General features: G+C 46.2%; 1 protein-coding gene across 1 annotated transcript; it reads right to left on the bottom strand.

Moving 5' to 3' along the window:
• Positions 1-531: 531 nt before the first annotated feature.
• LOC311247851 (microtubule-actin cross-linking factor 1-like) lies at positions 532-15,998 on the bottom strand (the record flags this gene model as incomplete). Its single annotated transcript, XM_084338841.1, has 9 exons — positions 532-659; positions 1,423-1,715; positions 4,394-4,548; positions 4,894-4,987; positions 5,636-5,763; positions 6,617-6,712; positions 10,789-10,908; positions 13,300-13,406; positions 15,886-15,998. Coding segments are annotated over 9 exons (1,234 nt in total), but the record flags the coding sequence as incomplete, so codon positions are not given.
• Positions 15,999-18,321: the final 2,323 nt, after the last annotated feature.

The raw sequence follows: 18,321 nt of genomic DNA, 5'->3' as shown, positions 1-18,321 counted from the left end.
TGTGTGTATGTATGTGTGTGTCTGTGTGTATGTATGTGTGTGTGTCTGTGTATGTATGTGTATATGTGTATGTCTGCATGTCTGTCTGTCTGTCTGTCTGTCGTCTGTCTGTCTGTCTGTCTGTCTGTCTGTCTGTCTGTCTGTCTGTCTGTCTGTCTGTATGTATGTATGTATGTATGTGTGTGTGTGTGTGTGTATGTATGTATGTATGTATGTATGTATGTATGTATGTAGTATGTATGTATGTATGTATGTATGTTAGTGTATGTATGTATGTATGTATGTATGTATGTATGTATGTATGTATGCATGTCTGTCTGTCTGTCTGTATGTATGTATGTATGTATGTATGTATGTATGTATGTATGTATGTATGTATGTATGTATGTATGTATGTATGTATGTATGTGTGTCTGTCTGTGTGTGTATATGCGTGTGTGTGTGTGTGCATGTACAGTGAGTATATGTGTGTGTGTGCATGTACAGTATGTATGTGTGTGTGTCTGTGTGTGTGTATATGTATGTGTGTACCTCATAGTTGCGGGCCTCCGTCAGACTAGAGAGCAGCTCCTCTACAGCCGTGTGGATGGAGTTGTGTTCCTGCAGGTTGTTCTCCACCGAGGGGAGGTCTGCCCCCACTGAGCACGCTCCAACAGCTCCTACACACACGCACGCGCACACACACACACTTGTGAGCCATTTGCATCTCTTATCATTATGTATGTATTCTGTAGTAGGTAGATTTGTTCAATGTTAACCCAAACCTCCCTCATCTCCTCTCTCTCTCAAGTTGGGTCTCTTTCCATCCATCACTGCAGTTCAGAACCTCAGGCTCCCCTGCTAGTCATACTGGATGGATAGAGCAGCTATCTATCTATCTATCTATCTATCTATCTATCTATCTATCTATCTATCTATCTATCTATCTATCTACATTTATCAATTCATCATTTATCAATTCATCCTCCATCTCTATCCCATTCTCACATGTGTCTCCTCCACTCCTCCCTCATCCATCCACACACCCATCCCGCCCTCTCACCTGTGTCTCCTCCCTCTCTCCCTCCTCTCCTCCCTCTCACCTTTGTCTCCTCCACCCATCCCTCCCTCCCTCCCTCCTCTCCTCCTTCTCACCTTTGTCTCCTCCGCCCGCCCCTCCCTCCTCCTCCTCTCCTCCCTCCTCTCCCCTCTCCCCCTCTCACCTTTGTTTCCTCCACCCATCCCTCCCTCCCTCCTGTCCTCCCTCTCACCTGTGTCTCCTCCATCCCTCCCTCCCTCCTCTCCTCCCTCTCACCTGTGTCTCCTTCCCTCCCTCCCTCTCCTCCCTCTCACCTGTGTCTCCTTCCTCCTCCCTCCCTCCCTCCTCTCCTCCTCTCACCTGTGTCTCCTTCCTCCCTCCCTCCCTCCTCTCCTCCCTCTCACCTGTGTCTCCTCCACCCATCCCAGCAGCTCGTAGATGAACCTCAGGCTTCCTCGTCCTCCGACGAGGACATGGCCACCAGCTGTGATCTGGCCATGGGTCTCCGGAGCAGCGCGGCCCCCACAGCCCCCACGGAGCCCAGCAGGGTCTGCCCCAGGGACAGGCCACTGTCAGTGGGCCGCTGGACCGTCTGCTCTCCCCCGTGGAGCCGATGCCCTGCGAGAAGTGGCCCTTCCTGTAGACGCTGGAGCACTGGAGCCTGAAGGAGACCAGCTCCTCTTGTAGACACGTTACTCTGGGAGAGGAAGTGACAATAAGTTATTATAATATCAGCTCCTCTTGTAGACAAGTTACTCTGGGAGAGGAAGTGACATGTGACAATACGTTCTAATATCAGTAACAATAAGTTATAATAGCAGCTCCTCTTGTAGACAAGTTACTCTGTAATAATAAGTTCTAATATCAGCTCCTCTTGTAGACAAGTTACTCTCTAACAATAAGTTCTAATATCAGTAACAATAAGTTATAATATCAGCTCCTCAAGTTACTCTGTAACAATAGGTTCTAGGGGTGTAAAGGTACACCGTATCCATACCGAACCGAACCGTTTCAGTGCGTACCGTACCGAACGGCTGTGTAGTGTACCGAACGAATACAACGTTTTTTTCACAATCTAATATAATTATTATTATAAAAAATATATTTACAAGTCGATTATTAATTTCAATATAGAATATTCGTTGACAGCCCTACAAGTACAATTAGTTACTGCACACTAAGGCTGAGCCCGAACCCTGTTTTTAGGGTTCGAACGTTCGCCAGGGTTACCGAACGAACGTTCGAACGTTCGTTTTTTGTAAATTTTTGAATAAAATTTTTTTTGTATAAAAATTTTTTTTTATATAATTTTTTTTTTTTTTTTTAATTATTATTATAGATCCTACGGAGGGCGGCATTGCATAATCTATTGGTGAAAAAACATGTTGTTTACAGTGGTGGCTGTTCATGTAAACATGTAATTAAACAAAGCACTCAGAAGAAAATAAACAAGCTACTGAGTACTGCATAAGGTTCCTACTTATGATAAACAATAGCCCTTGCACACCGCAGTCACGTAAGAGGCTAGATAAACAAATGCATTCGTTTTGTGGCATTAGCGTTATATAGTTAGTGTTACACATTCAATAACAGGTATTCACTCTTGGTCGACGGGAAGGAGAGAGGCGCGCGCCTCAGCTCCTTCCACCGTCTACCTAGGAACGGGGGACGACAGAGAGACACCGGCGGGGTGCCGCCGGGCTCCCAACACGCCTGCCGCCCGTCCGCCCTCGGCCAGAGTTGTTTACAACGCAACCACCTCCCGCCATGAAGCTCGCGCTTCATTCATTCATTCATTTATTAATGATCCTTCCTCAGCGGGGAGCTACGGAGTCTGTTCACACTCTGTTGTGCTTCTCGGTCTCGCAAGCAGATAAATGTATTGCCGGAAGTAAAAAAATATATAAACGCTTGCCGATTGGTGGTAACAGCAGAGGCGGGTGCAAGCGGTGTGACGTAATTGGCAGAATCGCCTGTCAATCAAAATGGTTCTATTGCATTGGTTGAGACAATAGTATCCAGCTACAGCCCGGCAGAGACCACACTGGTTGAGCCGAGCGCACTCGGGGGACGCGCCGCTTCACATCGCCTCAACGTCGCGCGCCTGCTTTTTTTTTTTTTTCCACCGAACGTTCGAACCTATTAATTAAAGTCCGAATGTCAACGTAACGAACGAACGTTCGAACGTTCGGGCTCAGCCTTACTGCACACTACATCACCCCTAAGTGGAAGATGGAAAGCCAAACTTTCCCCCACTGTACCAAAAACCTGTACCGAACCTTGACTTCAAAAACGAGGTACGTACCGTACCGTGGTTTTTGTGTACCGTTACACCCCTAATAGGTTCTAATATCAGCTCCTCTTGTAGACAAGTTACTCTGTAAGAATAGGTTCTAATACCAACTCCTCTTTTGTAGGGAAGATACTCGAGAGGGATGGGACAGGTGTAATATAGTCAAGCTCCTATCCTGAGGCTGCTATCGTAGTGTTATATTAAGGTGTTAAAACAACTAAAATAAAGCCCGATTGTTAGCAGTTACTATTTTTGGTGTCTTTTGTCTGCTTTTTTACATGATCTAGTTCCTTTGATGATTGTATACCGGCCTCCTTTTTTCTTTGTGTAAAATGTTTGATCTCCATCTCCATTCTAAGTAAGGTGCTAGTTAGGGATGTCCGATAGTATCGGCCGATATTGGCATTAAAATGTAATATCGGAAAATATCGGTATCTGTTAAAAAAAAATAAAAACATTTATTTAACCTTTATTTACCCAGGCAAGCAAGTAAGAACAAATTCTTATTTTATTTATTGTCAAAAGTATGCATAATGTTGTGTTAATTCCACGACAAGAGATATGTAATGTTAATTACCTGAAATTATTCCGTTTTTTGGGGGGGAAACCCTGCATATATCGGTACCGGTTGATATCGGTATCGGAAATGAAGAGTTGGAGAATATCGGTATATATCGGATATCGGTAAAAAAGCCAATATCTGGCGCCCAAGTGGCGAACCATGTAACACACTGTGTCACGGCACGGCCGACCCGGGTTCGATTCCCGGACCCGGCGTCATTTGCCGAATGTCTTCCCCCCCGCTCTGTCTCCCATTCTTCCTCTCTCTCTCTCTACTGGACTGCCCGGTAGTAAAACAAATAAAAAAAGGGATAAACGCAAACAAAATAAAAGAAAATCTTTAAAAAAAAAAGCCAATATCGAACATCCCTAGTGCTAGTTATATAAACACAATTTGACAGGTCAAAAGATAAGATGCCATCCGTTGATATAATAGGCATCCAATATATCCATTAAACAAATACGCGTGCATGTACACACACACACACACACACACACACACACACGTCTCCCTGTCTCACCTGAATGCCAGTTGTTCCACCTGGTAATACTTCTCCTCTCGGAGGATGCTGAGGTCCAGGCTGAGCTGTCTGAGCAGAGACTCACAGTCCTGCAGGTAACAGGCCAGCTCCCGCTCACACTGTACCGCCTCCCCACTCTCCAACCGGGACATGTCCTGAGGGGGGGGGGGGGAGGGGGGGGAGGGAGAGAGAGCGAGGGAGGGGGGAGGGAGAGAGAGAGATTTAATCAGATTAATCACTTTATTCAAATTGAGGATTTAGTTTGAGGATATATAATAATAAAAAATTCTAATAATAATAAAAAATATTATTATTATTTAAAAAAAAATTGTAATTAAAAACTAAGGTTCGAACGTCCGTTCGAAAAACCCTGACGAAGTTCGAAGCCCAAAAACAGGCTTCGGGGAAACAGCCCTAGAGTGCGGTAATGGTAGAGTGATGCACCAGTAAAAGGCAGTAGTGAGCGAGGCCCACAGAGAGGAAGCAGGGTGTGCACTCACAGCTTGTAGTGTGTTCTTGGCCAAGGTGAGCTTCTCCTCACAGTCCAGAGTCATGTTCTGGATCTTATTGGCCATCTGCAGCAGCAGCTCCAACCTGGACACACGCCGTACAGACAGTCAGGTACACAATACAACAGAACAGAGCAGGATAGAGAATACAACAGAACAGAGAAGGAAAAGCCTAACCAGATCAAAGTCAGCTTTATTGTCGCTTCACATAATGTGCAAAACATACAGAGAAATGTAATAGCGTTTCCCCCTTCCCCACGGTGTAAATAAAAAAAATATCTAATATAAACATAAAGTAACATATAGGACACTATAAACATAAGTAACATATGGGACACGATGTACATACACTATACAGGACTATATACAGTATAAATAGTGGCAATTTTTTTTCTTTTATGTATGATTGAAATAAATATAGGAGGTAAAAGATAACTTAGTGCAAATATTTTTTAGCAGCAGTGGTACATAAATAATGGTAGTATGATACAATAATGGCAGATAGATATGGCAGTAAACTAATATAATGTAAACTAAAATAATAGATCAGAATACAGAAGAGAGTACAGCAGAATAGAATCTAGTCAAATAGAAAGTGTGTGTGTGTGTATCTCTGTGTGTGTATCTCTGTGTGTGTATCTCTGTGTGTGTATCTCTGTGTGTGCATCTCTGTGTGTGTATCTGTGTGTGTATCTCTGTGTGTGTATCTGTGTGTCTGTGTGTGTGTGTGCACCTCTCCACAGCAGGTCGTAGAGCCTTCTCTCGGTCCAGCATCTCCAGGATGAGCTTCCCCCACTGCTCCTCCAGCTCGTTGGGGTGCAGGCCCTGCGGCAGCTTGATGCGACCAAACTCTATCCACACCTGCACACACACACACACACACACACACACACACGCACACACACAGTAGTAACGTTGTAATATTTCATTTCCAGATGATAACAGATAAAAAGCTAAGAAAAAGATTGTAAAAGTAAAAAATTAAGTTAAGCATTAGGTCATAGGCCATTAGGCCACACAGGTCAGCGGAGAACCGATGTTCAGCTTTATGCTAAAGATCATTCCAGGAGGTTCAGGCCCTAAAACAAAAGGCTGACTCTCTCCAGGTCCAGAGACTGAAGCACGAGGGACCTTAAGCGTAAGCCGGTCCATACGGCTTCATGGTCAGAAATAGTCAAAACAACAGGCAGGACTATAAAGCCATGATTATAACACAACTGTTTTTGTGAAATGTATGGACGAAGTTAATGGGTCATCTACTCTTTGATAACCATAAAAACAAAGATGGAGGCAAAGTTATCAATCCGCCACACACACACACACACCCAAACAAACAGTTTACAGTGTAACCCTGACACCCGATAGAAGCAGCTGATTAGAAATAAAAGGAGAATCATAATGTATAAAAAAAAGGGAAAAAAAAAAAAGAAGAGAAAGCTAATTAGAATGAGTTTCTGTTCTGACACACAATCATCTATTGATACCAAGCCTGAGGTGAAACAGTTTCTCACCCCAAGAACTGGCACAGACACAGGCACGCCCACACACTCTCTCTCTCTCCACTTCTCCCCCAGGGATTAGCCCCATGATATACAGTGGGTCCCGCACGTGGTGTGAAAGCCAGGTCACCCCCCCCCCCCCCCCCCCCCGGCCCCATCTCACATCCTCTCTACCTCCCTCATAATCTCCCTTTCCTCCATCCCTCCATCCCTACCTCCAGCAGCTTGTAGAGGTGTTCGATGTGTCTCTTCTCCGCCTCCCTGGCAGGGATCTCTGTCTCTTTGAAATGGACGTACTCGTTGTAAAGTGCCTGAGAGAGAGAGAGAGAGAGAGAGAGAGAGAGAGAGAGAGAGAGAGAGAGAGAGAGAGAGAGAGATGGAGAGAGAGGGGAGAGAGGGATGGTTGAGAGAGAAAAATAGAGATATTGGAGAGAGAAAGGGGGATGAGGGATGGTTGAGAAAGGTTGATGTAGAGGGGACAGAGAATAAGAGAGAGCGACAGACAGACAGAAAGAGAGAGGACAGAGAGAGACAGAAATAGAGAAAGAGAGAGAGAGAGAAAGAGGGGTTATTGATGGACACGTGGGTCAATCCAGCTATGGACACATGGGCTTAAGTTCAAACAGGAGATCGTTAGACGTTACCAGAGGTAAAAGCTTTGTAATTACAGTCCACTGTGGGACCATTACCCTCTCTCTCTCTCTCTCTCTTCAACACACCTACCTCAGCCAAAGGTCTCTCGCTCCCTTCCCCTCCGTCTAAACCCATCCTGAACCATTTCCAAACCAATCCGCTTTTTTTTTCACAGATGTCGTCCTCTTCCTCACCTCACCACTCTATTCTAGTCTTTAAATGTTTTAATTGAAACATTTCTTCTTGCTATTCTTCTCTCCTGCCTGCGTCTATTCTTTTACCAACTAACTTGCATTTTTCCGCGATCTGATTAGCCACTGACGTTTCTGGTCATGTGACATCTGCGCCAATCGTGTGACGCCTGTTTCTATCACTGGTTAAGCTTAGGCACTCTTTCGAAGTTGGTTAAGGTTAGAGTTTGTCTTAGAGCAGGACGATAGAACACCAGCCCTGATTCCAAACTCTAACCTTAACCAACTTCGAAAGAGTCGCCTAAGCTTAACCAGTGCTAAACTAGGCGTTAGGTCGTTTGCAGGCTGTTAGAGGCGGAAATAGGCGCAGAAACAGGCGTCACGCGATTGGCGCACATGTCACATGACCAGAAACGTCAGTGGCCAATCAGATTGCGGAAAAATGCAAGTTAGTTGGTAAAAGTATAGACGCGTCCTGCCCACTCTTACCTTCCACAACCACCTCGCCAGCCACACCGCAGTCTCTGTCTTTCTCTCCTTCTGCATTTCATCCATCTCTCTCTCTCCCTCCTCCATCTTTCTTGTCTGTATATCTTACAATTAAAAACCACTTTTATGGTATAAGAGATAAGATAAGATAAGATATTCCTTTATTGATCCCCTTGGGGAAATGCGGGTGCCATAGCAGCATGGGGGAGGGGAGGTACAGGTATGGGCAGTGATGCCAGTTACTCTAATCTGATTACTTTTTTCAGTAAATAGTAATCTAACTTGTTACTTTTTACAAGCCAGTAATCTGATTACAGTTACTTTTCCAAGTGGCTGTGCGTTACTATTTAGTTACTATCTCATAATGCTGATGATAAGAGAGCCAGGGGTACAGTCAGCTAGACCGGAGATGGGACGTGCGCTCTATAACTATAATACCATGTTTTATATTACACAACGGCTTTACAATTTAATTTTTAATAAAAATTATATTATATACATTTTCTATTTTATTTCGTTTGGGAACCACTGTCCTAGAGTGCCTGAGCAGTGGACAGCTGTGACCTTATATGGCCTGATGGCCGATGACGTCTCATGATGACCTGTCTGAGCAGCCAATCATGATTTATGACATTATGCACTTTCAATAAAGCATTATTAAAAAAAATAAAAATAAATTGTCATTCTTATGTTGTGGCAGCAGCAGGGGGGACGACGACGACTTCGTAACCTAGTTACTTTCAAAGTAACTAAGTTACTTTGATAATCAAGTAATCAGTAAAGTAACTAGATAACTTTTTAAAGGAGTAATCAGTAATCAGTAATCAGATTCTTTTTACAAGTAATCTGTGGCATCACTGGGTATGGGCATGGAATGTGATCGAGAAAACATCATCAGCATCTCCAATTCGTTTTTATTTATTTATGTTGTTGATTAATTCGTTTCATTAGATTTGTTATTTTTCTCTGCTAACAGATATGGTTCTGGTCTGTGTGTTCCTAATAGACCTCTCACGGGGGACGTATTCTCTGGCTGCTCCAGAGTCTCCAGTCTTTGTTGCAGCTCTTGCAAAATGAATGGCCTATTAATAGATGGCTCCCAGCTTCGTCTGTGGTTCATGCAGCTGTGGTCTCCGTGAACAAAGCCTTCTGATATACATGTCTCTATCTCTGATAAGGCGGGGGATTTACAATTTTAAGCGGCAAAGGAGAAATCGCTAGTAGCCAAAACTAGCTTAGCGTTGCAGAGATCAGGTCACCTGACGTCACCAGCGTCCGTGTGTGAGATCTGTACCGTAAGGGCTGTACCGAATGTAATCTTTTTACATTCGAAGCTTCTATTGACGTTTTTGAATTTGTCGTCATAAAAAAATCATAAATCATAAAAGAAATTATAACAAAATAAAAAAATGTAATATCCTCAAACAAAAGTGATTAATCTGATTCAATTCGTTTTTTTTTTTTATTAAATCAACTTTCTTTAATGAATATAACTCGTCAGTTTCGTCAACATAAATAATCCAATAAGGGCACGGTTGGTACGAAAGTGATGGTGACGTCTTGATTGAGCGCCGAGCGCCAAGCGGATGCAGATAGGCTACATAATTTATGATAAATGTTTTATTAAAAAAATGTATGACGAGTCATATACTATAATAGTATAATACTATAATATTAGTGTAGCCTAATCTTCATCTACATCTGTGCAGAAAAACCTCCTTCCAGTCAAGTCCCGCATCAACTTCAAGATCCTCCTAATCACCTACAAATCCCTTCACTCCCTTGGCCCTCTGGTACCTAGCCGACCTCCTCCATCCCTACATCCCACCCCGGAGGCTGGGGTCCTCTGACTCCGGTCTCCTCTCCATCCCCACCGCCAACCTGCGCACTGTCGGTCCCAGAGCCCTCTGTGTTGCTGCCCCCACCCTCTGGAACTCCCTCCCTCCAGACATCCACAACGCTACATCCCTGGACTCCTTCAAATCACTACTCAAATCTCACCTCTTCACCAAATGTATTAATGACTCTGCCTGACGTCCCTCCTTTACCCAATTGACCCTCAGATTTCCTTCCCCTTAGTTTGTCCCCCTCTTCTGTTAAGCGCCTTGGGTTCCCTGAAAGGCGCTATATAAATATAAGTAATTATTATGTGGCATCAAGGACAACATTACTGGTAAAGGGGAAAAGAGTGCGGGTCATGACGTGAACAACCCTGACTACATGGTGAATGTCCCTCCAGGGAACAGTCACAATTTATTTATTTTTTGATCCACTTTTTTCTCCTCTTTTTCTCCCATCCCAATTCCACTGTGCCAATTCCCCCCCCCCCCCCCCCCCCCCCCGTCTTGAACGTTGCTCGCATATGCCCCCCACTGGCCGGTTGTAGGGAGGATAGAAGCCTTGCATCACGTGTCCCCTCCGATACACGAGGAGGCAGCCTGTCGCATCTTTTCACCTGCCAGCGCGGACTCTCATTTGGCGAGGTGTAACGTGTGGGAGGCTCACACTACCCCCGCTATTTTCCTGTCTCTGCTGTGCAGGCGTCCCCCAACCGACCTGTAGGAGTCGCTCTCCACAACGTCCAGATTACCACCCATCGACCTCCACCCGCTACCTCTGCCAATTGAGACGGAGTCGAACCCGGTGTCTCTTGCGTTGGTGACGAGCGCAATGTCCGCTGCGCCACCCAGCCGCACCGAACAGTCTCAATTGCTGAACTTGACATGAACTCAGCCCCCCCCCCCCCCCCCCCCCCCCACTCTCTACTGATACACCCTCCCACACACCCCAAGGACATTCATACCATCATTTATTTAGATTTTTGGACGGTAACGCATCATGGTCTATTCGTTTTTCTTGTAATATCACTGGTATGTTTCAGGGTTTCATCAGGGTTGCACCAGTGATGTAGTTCTATTTCACGACTCTGCTGCTGGGAATAGGACTCTCTCTCTCTCTCTCTCTCTCTCTCTCTCTCTCTCTCTCTCTCTCTCTCTCTCTCTCTCTCTCTTGTTCTCTCTCTCTCTCTCTCTCTTGTTCTCTCTCTCTCTCTCTCGCTCTCTCGCTCTCCTCACCTTGAGTTCCACAGGGTTCTGTGGGAAGTTCTTATTGGCCATGATGACCGTGTGCTGGCGGCTCCAGTGGAGCAGAGAGGAGAACCTGGACTGGTACTCTGACCACCGCTGATCCACCTCCTGGAGGAGAGAGAGGGAGGGAGGAGGGAGGGAGGAGAGAGAGAGAGAGAGGGAGGAGAGAGAGAGGGAGGAGAGAGAGAGGGAGGGAGAGAGAGAGAGGAGAGAGAGAGGGGAGAGAGGCAGGGAGGAGAGAGAGAGGCAGGGAGGAGAGAGAGGGGCAGGGAGGAGAGAGAGAGGCAGGGAGGAGAGAGAGAGGCAGGGAGGAGAGAGAGGGAGGAGAGAGGGGCAGGGAGGAGAGAGAGGGAGGAGAGAGGGGCAGGGAAGAGACAAAGATAGAGAGGGAGGGAGGGAGGGAGGAAAAAGAGAGAGGAAGGAGAGAGAGGTGGATGGGGAGAGAATTAGCGACTTGTCTGTCATGTGTGACAGACTCAGGCATTGCACTGCAACTATTGCTTAAAAATCAAATCTACCCCATTATAGTGATTAAAATATGGAAATGGGTTCTCCAACAAAGGGCATGTAGGCCATCCATTACACATGCACACGTAGTGTTTGCATAACAAGTCGGTGGCCGTTGGCGTGTGGCGAATCTCATGCATTGCAAATTGGAGCAGTTGACTGGCTTCGGACTGCGTCACATTTACTTAATGGCATTACACTACAGGGCTCACTGCGTTTATCAATTACACCTCGACATGGTTCGTACGGCTCCCTTCTCTAGTCGTATTCCTTCACTGCTTCCTAAATGCTGAGGAATATAGGAACAAAAGGAACGGTAGGAAGTGACGGTAGGAGGTGACGGTAGGAAGTGACAGTAGGAGGTGACGGTAGGAGGTGACAGGTGACAGTAGGAAGTGACGGTAGGAAGTGACAGTAGGAGGTGACGGTAGGAGGTGACAGGTGACGGTAGGAGGTGACAGGTGACAGTAGGAGGTGACAGTAGGAGGTGACAGGTGACAGTAGGAGGTGACGGTAGGAGGTGACAGGTGACGGTAGGAGGTGACAGGTGACAGTAGGAGGTGACAGGTGAGAGTAGGAGGTGACAGGTGAGAGTAGGAGGTGACAGGTGAGAGTAGGAGGTGACAGGTGAGAGTAGGAGGTGACAGGTGAGAGTAGGAGGTGACAGGTGACAGTAGGAGGTGACAGTAGGAGGTGACAGGTGACAGTAGGAGGTGACAGGTGACAGTAGGAGGTGACAGGTGACAGTAGGAGGTGACAGGTGAGAGTAGGAGGTGACAGGTGACAGTAGGAGGTGACAGGTGAGAGTAGGAGGTGACAGGTGACAGCAGGAGGTGACAGTAGGAGGTGACAGTAGGAGGTGACAGGTGAGAGTAGGAGGTGACAGGTGACAGTAGGAGGTGACAGTAGGAGGTGACAGTAGGAGGTGACAGGTGACAGTAGGAGGTGACGGTAGGAGGTGACAGGTGACAGTAGGAGGTGACAGGTGAGAGTAGGAGGTGACGGTAGGAGGTGACAGGTGACAGTAGGAGGTGACAGGTGAGAGTAGGAGGTGACGGTAGGAGGTGACAGTAGGAGGTGACGGTAGGAGGTGACAGGTGAGAGTAGGAGGTGACAGGTGACAGTAGGAGGTGACGGTAGGAGGTGACAGGTGACAGTAGGAGGTGACAGGTGACAGTAGGAGGTGACAGTAGGAGGTGACAGGTGACAGTAGGAGGTGACAGTAGGAGGTGACAGGTGACAGTAGGAGGTGACAGGTGACAGTAGGAGGTGACAGGTGACAGTAGGAGGTGACAGTAGGAGGTGACGGTAGGAGGTGACAGTAGGAGGTGACAGTAGGAGGTGACAGGTGACGGTAGGAGGTGACAGGTGACAGTAGGAGGTGACAGGTGACAGTAGGAGGTGACAGCAGGAGGTGACAGGTGACAGTAGGAGGTGACAGGTGACAGTAGGAGGTGACAGCAGGAGGTGACAGGTGACAGTAGGAGGTGACAGGTGACAGTAGGAGGTGACAGGTGACAGTAGGAGGTGACGGTAGGAGGTGACAGGTGACAGTAGGAGGTGACGGTAGGAGGTGACAGGTGACGGTAGGAGGTGACAGGTGACAGTAGGAGGTGACAGGTGACGGTAGGAGGTGACAGGTGACAGTAGGAGGTGACGGTAGGAGGTGACAGGTGACAGTAGGAGGTGACGGTAGGAGGTGACAGGTGACAGTAGGAGGTGACGGTAGGAGGTGACAGGTGACAGTAGGAGGTGACAGGTGACGGTAGGAGGTGACAGGTGACAGTAGGAGGTGACGGTAGGAGGTGACAGGTGACAGTAGGAGGTGACGGTAGGAGGTGACAGGTGACAGTAGGAGGTGACGGTAGGAGGTGACAGGTGACAGTAGGAGGTGACGGTAGGAGGTGACAGGTGACAGTAGGAGGTGACAGCAGGAGGTGACAGGTGATAGTAGGTGGTGACAGTAAGAGGTGATGGTAGGAGGTGACGTACGTGTGCGTCGATGCCCTCGCCGCCCTCGGGGATCTTGGGGAAGGCATCGTAGATGGAAGAGACGTAGGTGATGACCGACTTCTCGTCCGGAGACGGAACGTCCACATCTGAGAGGAGGACAAGAGATGCAGAACAGAGGAGTGTTAGAGAGGTCAGGTGGAGAGGCGGCCATTAGGCGGCTACACACCATTCATTCAATCTTTGTTTCATCTCGAAAGTAAGTAAAAATATCTAGGCTTCTCTTTCCTGATTGGATGAAATGGTATGGGATACCGGGAAAAAATAAATCAGTTTACTGCCTTTACTATAGGATGGAAACTGCATGGTAAAGGGAAAATGTAACTTTCACAGCACATTTGGCTCATAATTAGTTTTAATAAATGGTAATGATGCATGGCATCCATCTCTCCAGGCTAAATACCACCTTCCTCACCACCTTCCTCTCTTCCTCTGTGAGCAGTTCTAGTTTATCCATCTATTACTATTACTACTACTACAGGGCTGTACGCTAAGCTTTTTCACTAGGGGCACACTTGCCCCTAAATGAGAAATTTAGGGGCAAAAAATATTTTTTAGGGGCACATTTTTAAATAACAATTTTACCATTATTTATATCGATTGTTTTTTATTTAAAAAAAAATAAGAAATAATTTTATATAATTTTTTTTAATAAAATATATATATTATATAATCATACTTGTAGTTGTATTATCTGCGAGACATCGCCACCACGCAACAAGTCAAAATGCTCGCTATATGCAACCAGCTCCACTGTCTGTGTGTACTCGAGTAGCCTCCAGCTACGGCCAGGATTCCCCGGAGCTGCAGCTGGACCCTATACTGTAGCCTCCAGCTACGGCCAGGATTCTCCCGCGCTGCAGCTGGACCCTATTGACTATATTCAGCGTGCCCTCAGCTCGAATACGCATCGACTCAGTGTTATAAGACATTGATATCAGGAGCTATCTGAACTATTTAGTTTAATGGGACGTTTCGTTTTGAACAGTTAGGGTTGGGTACCGTTCACATTTGAACCAGTACCTGGGGATCGATAATGGTATACGACGACAGGGCTCGAGACTAACACCGTCCCGTCGTCCCGGGGGAAATAAAATGTGTATTTGGGATGAAGAAAAATCCTCCACGGGGCCGGGACACAGTCGGGACGAAGAGGATTTATTTTCCCCCACTTGGAAAATGTCAACTGCGCCGACTGTCGGTGCGCATATCACTGTCAAACGGTGCGTGTCTTCCGAGTGCTCGCTTTAGTTGACAGTGGCACGAGACCACTGCACGAGACGCGCGGAAATATCAGAATGTTTAATAGAATGTTTAATAAAAGTTCTCGTGGTTCCGGCCATCCTCTAGCCATCCTCTCAGTCAAGGGAGCACTCTCAAACATGCTGCACTATTTGAAGTGTATAACGTTAAACAGAGCAGAAGAAGATGGAATAACAGACACAGACTGACCAACAGGGAACTGCATCCAACCCTAGTACAAAGGCAGGTCTGCGGTGGTGGCTACTGCCACTGCTGGCTCAATGTTCTCGACGGTCACATTTTCATTCGATGGCTCACTAGGAGGTGGAACGCGTCGAAAATATGAAGCAATACTAACTTTACTTTTCTTCATAGGCATAGCTAAATCAGACAGTCAGCCAGTCTATCAGAGTGCTCAATCGATTTTTCCCCACTCTCATACCTGAGTGCTCAGCTCGCGTGAGTGGCGTCATCACACGGCTTGGATAATTTAGGAGTGAAATGCGAATGCAAGGCTTGAAATCCCTACTCGCAAGCCCGCCCCCAAATATTATTTACCAATCGCAACGGCCAATTAAAGGGGCAATTTGCGACGAGCTCGTCGCACTGTACAGCCCTGTACTACTACTACTACTACTACTACTACTACTACTACTACTACTGCTGCAACTACTAGTACTATTACTACAGCTACTACTAAGTATACTACTACTACTACTACTACTACTACTACTACTACTACTACTACTACTACTACTACTACTGCTACTGCTACAAATACTGATAGTGCTACTGCTACAAATACTGATAGTGCTACTGCTACAAATACTGATAGTGCTACTGAAAAACCAGCCCTTCTTCATCCCTTTTCTCTGTTCTTAGCAACGTCTCGTTAATGTTTATTTCTTGGCTCGCTACTTGGCAATGACTCTGATAATACAACACGTCGACCCTATTGACCTAAGACAACTCACTGCCTAAACTGTTCCGACGGCGCGTGGCATTGTGCACCTCTCCTAGGACTTGTGATGATGGTGGTGATATTGTCCACGTCGCTCAGGATAACAGTGGACATAAAGTGGTGAAATTTGCAACGTGGTGCCACTGGTGTAACTTCTAGCAACATCATCAGGCAGCAGTGGGCCAAGTGAAGTGATGTGATGGGCCGGCCACCCATCGGTCTTCCCCCAACCAGCCCCGACCAAGAGCATTGGTAAAGCAATCAGTCTTACACTAACTCTCTCGCAGCAGTTTTGGCCCGAGCCTATAGCGACTTGTCAATCACCGACCGGTAACTCGAGTCAGTGAAGCGGCGGCCCGTCTTACCCTCGGCGTCCAGTAGTCTGGTGACTCCTAGCGACTCGGCGATCTCGAAGGCCTGTTCCAGGTTGTCGCGGTTACTCTGCCGCGACACCACCTCCATGTCAATCAGGTCTGGCCTGGAGGGGGCAGAGAGCGAAGGGGGGGAGGGGTGGTCATTGTGTGTGTGTGTGTGTGTGTGTGTGTGTGTGTGTGTGTGTGTGTGTGTGTGTGTGTGTGTGTGTGTGTGTGTGTGTGTGTGTGTGTGTGTGTGTTCAGCAGGGTGTTGCACATGCATCCTATCTGTATCTGTCTAGCTGGGTGTTGAACATGTGTTACTATCTGTATCTGTCTAGCTGGGTGTTGAACATGTGTTACTATCTGTATCTGTCTAGCTGGGTGTTGAACATGTGTTACTATCTGTATCTGTCTAGCTGAGTGTTGAACATGTGTTACTATCTGTATCTGTCTAGCTGGGTGTTGAACATGCATTACTATCTGTATCTGTCTAGCTGGGTGTTGAACATGTGTTACTATCTGTATCTGTCTAGCTGGGTGTTGAACATGTGTTACTATCTGTATCTGTCTAGCTGGGTGTTGAACATGTGTTACTATCTGTATCTGTCTAGCTGGGTGTTGACCATGTGTTACTATCTGTATCTGTCTAGCTGGGTGTTGAACATGTGTTACTATCTGTATCTGTCTAGCTGGGTGTTGAACATGCGTTACTATCTGTATCTGTCTAGCTGGGTGTTGAACATGTGTTACTATCTGTATCTGTCTAGCTGGGTGTTGAACATGTGTTACTATCTGTATCTGTCTAGCTGGGTGTTGAACATGTGTTACTATCTGTATCTGTCTAGCTGGGTGTTGAACATGTGTTACTATCTGTATCTGTCTAGCTGGGTGTTGACCATGTGTTACTATCTGTATCTGTCTAGCTGGGTGTTGAACATGTGTTACTATCTGTATCTGTCTAGCTGGGTGTTGAACATGTGTTACTATCTGTATCTGTCTAGCTGGGTGTTGAACATGCGTTACTATCTGTATCCGTCTAGCTGGGTGTTGAACATGTGTTACTATCTGTATCTGTCTAGCTGGGTGTTGAACATGCGTTACTATCTGTATCTGTCTAGCTGGGTGTTGAACATGTGTTACTACCTGTATCTGTCTAGCTGGGTGTTGAACATGCGTTACTATCTGTATCTGTCTAGCTGGGTGTTGAACATGTGTTACTATCTGTATCTGTCTAGCTGGGTGTTGAACATGTGTTACTATCTGTATCTGTCTAGCTGGGTGTTGAACATGTGTTACTATCTGTATCTGTCTAGCTGGGTGTTGAACATGCGTTACTATCTGTATCTGTCTAGCTGGGTGTTGAACATGCGTTACTATCTGTATCTGTCTAGCTGGGTGTTGAACATGCGTTACTATCTGTATCTGTCTAGCTGGGTGTTGAACATGTGTTACTATCTGTATCTGTCTAGCTGGGTGTTGAACATGTGTTACTATCTGTATCTGTCTAGCTGGGTGTTGAACATGTGTTACTATCTGTATCTGTCTAGCTGGGTGTTGAACATGTGTTACTATCTGTATCTGTCTAGCTGGGTGTTGAACATGTGTTACTATCTGTATCTGTCTAGCTGGGTGTTGAACATGTGTTACTATCTGTATCTGTCTAGCTGGGTGTTGAACATGTGTTACTATCTGTATCTGTCTAGCTGGGTGTTGAACATGTGTTACTACCTGTATCTGTCTAGCTGAGTGTTGAACATGCGTTACTACCTGTATCTGTCTAGCTGGGTGTTGAACATGCGTTACTATCTGTATCTGTCTAGCTGGGTGTTGAACATGCGTTACTATCTGTATCTGTCTAGCTGGGTGTTGAACATGTGTTACTATCTGTATCTGTCTAGCTGGGTGTTGAACATGTGTTACTATCTGTATCTGTCTAGCTGGGTGTTGAACATGCGTTACTATCTGTATCTGTCTAGCTGGGTGTTGAACATGCGTTACTATCTGTATCTGTCTAGCTGGGTGTTGAACATGTGTTACTATCTGTATCTGTCTAGCTGGGTGTTGAACATGTGTTACTATCTGTATCTGTCTAGCTGGGTGTTGAACATGCGTTACTATCTGTATCTGTCTAGCTGGGTGTTGAACATGTGTTACTATCTGTATCTGTCTAGCTGGGTGTTGAACATGCGTTACTATCTGTATCTGTCTAGCTGGGTGTTGAACATGTGTTACTATCTGTATCTGTCTAGCTGGGTGTTGAACATGTGTTACTATCTGTATCTGTCTAGCTGGGTGTTGAACATGTGTTACTATCCGTATCTGTCTAGCTGGGTGTTGAACATGTTACTACCTGAATCTGTGCAGCAGAGCGTTGAACATGCGCCCATCGCTCCAGGAGGAGGAGAAGTTGACACAGCGCAGGCCGGGGTAGCCCTCCGACGCCTT

The sequence above is a fragment of the Notolepis coatsorum genome (genome assembly GCF_963971535.1).
Source record: "Notolepis coatsorum genome assembly, contig: SCAFFOLD_3272, whole genome shotgun sequence".
NCBI classification, from domain to species: Eukaryota; Metazoa; Chordata; class Actinopteri; order Aulopiformes; family Paralepididae; genus Notolepis; species Notolepis coatsorum.
The sequence above is the reverse complement of the archived record's forward strand: the minus strand, read 5'-3'. Positions and strand labels throughout refer to the sequence as shown.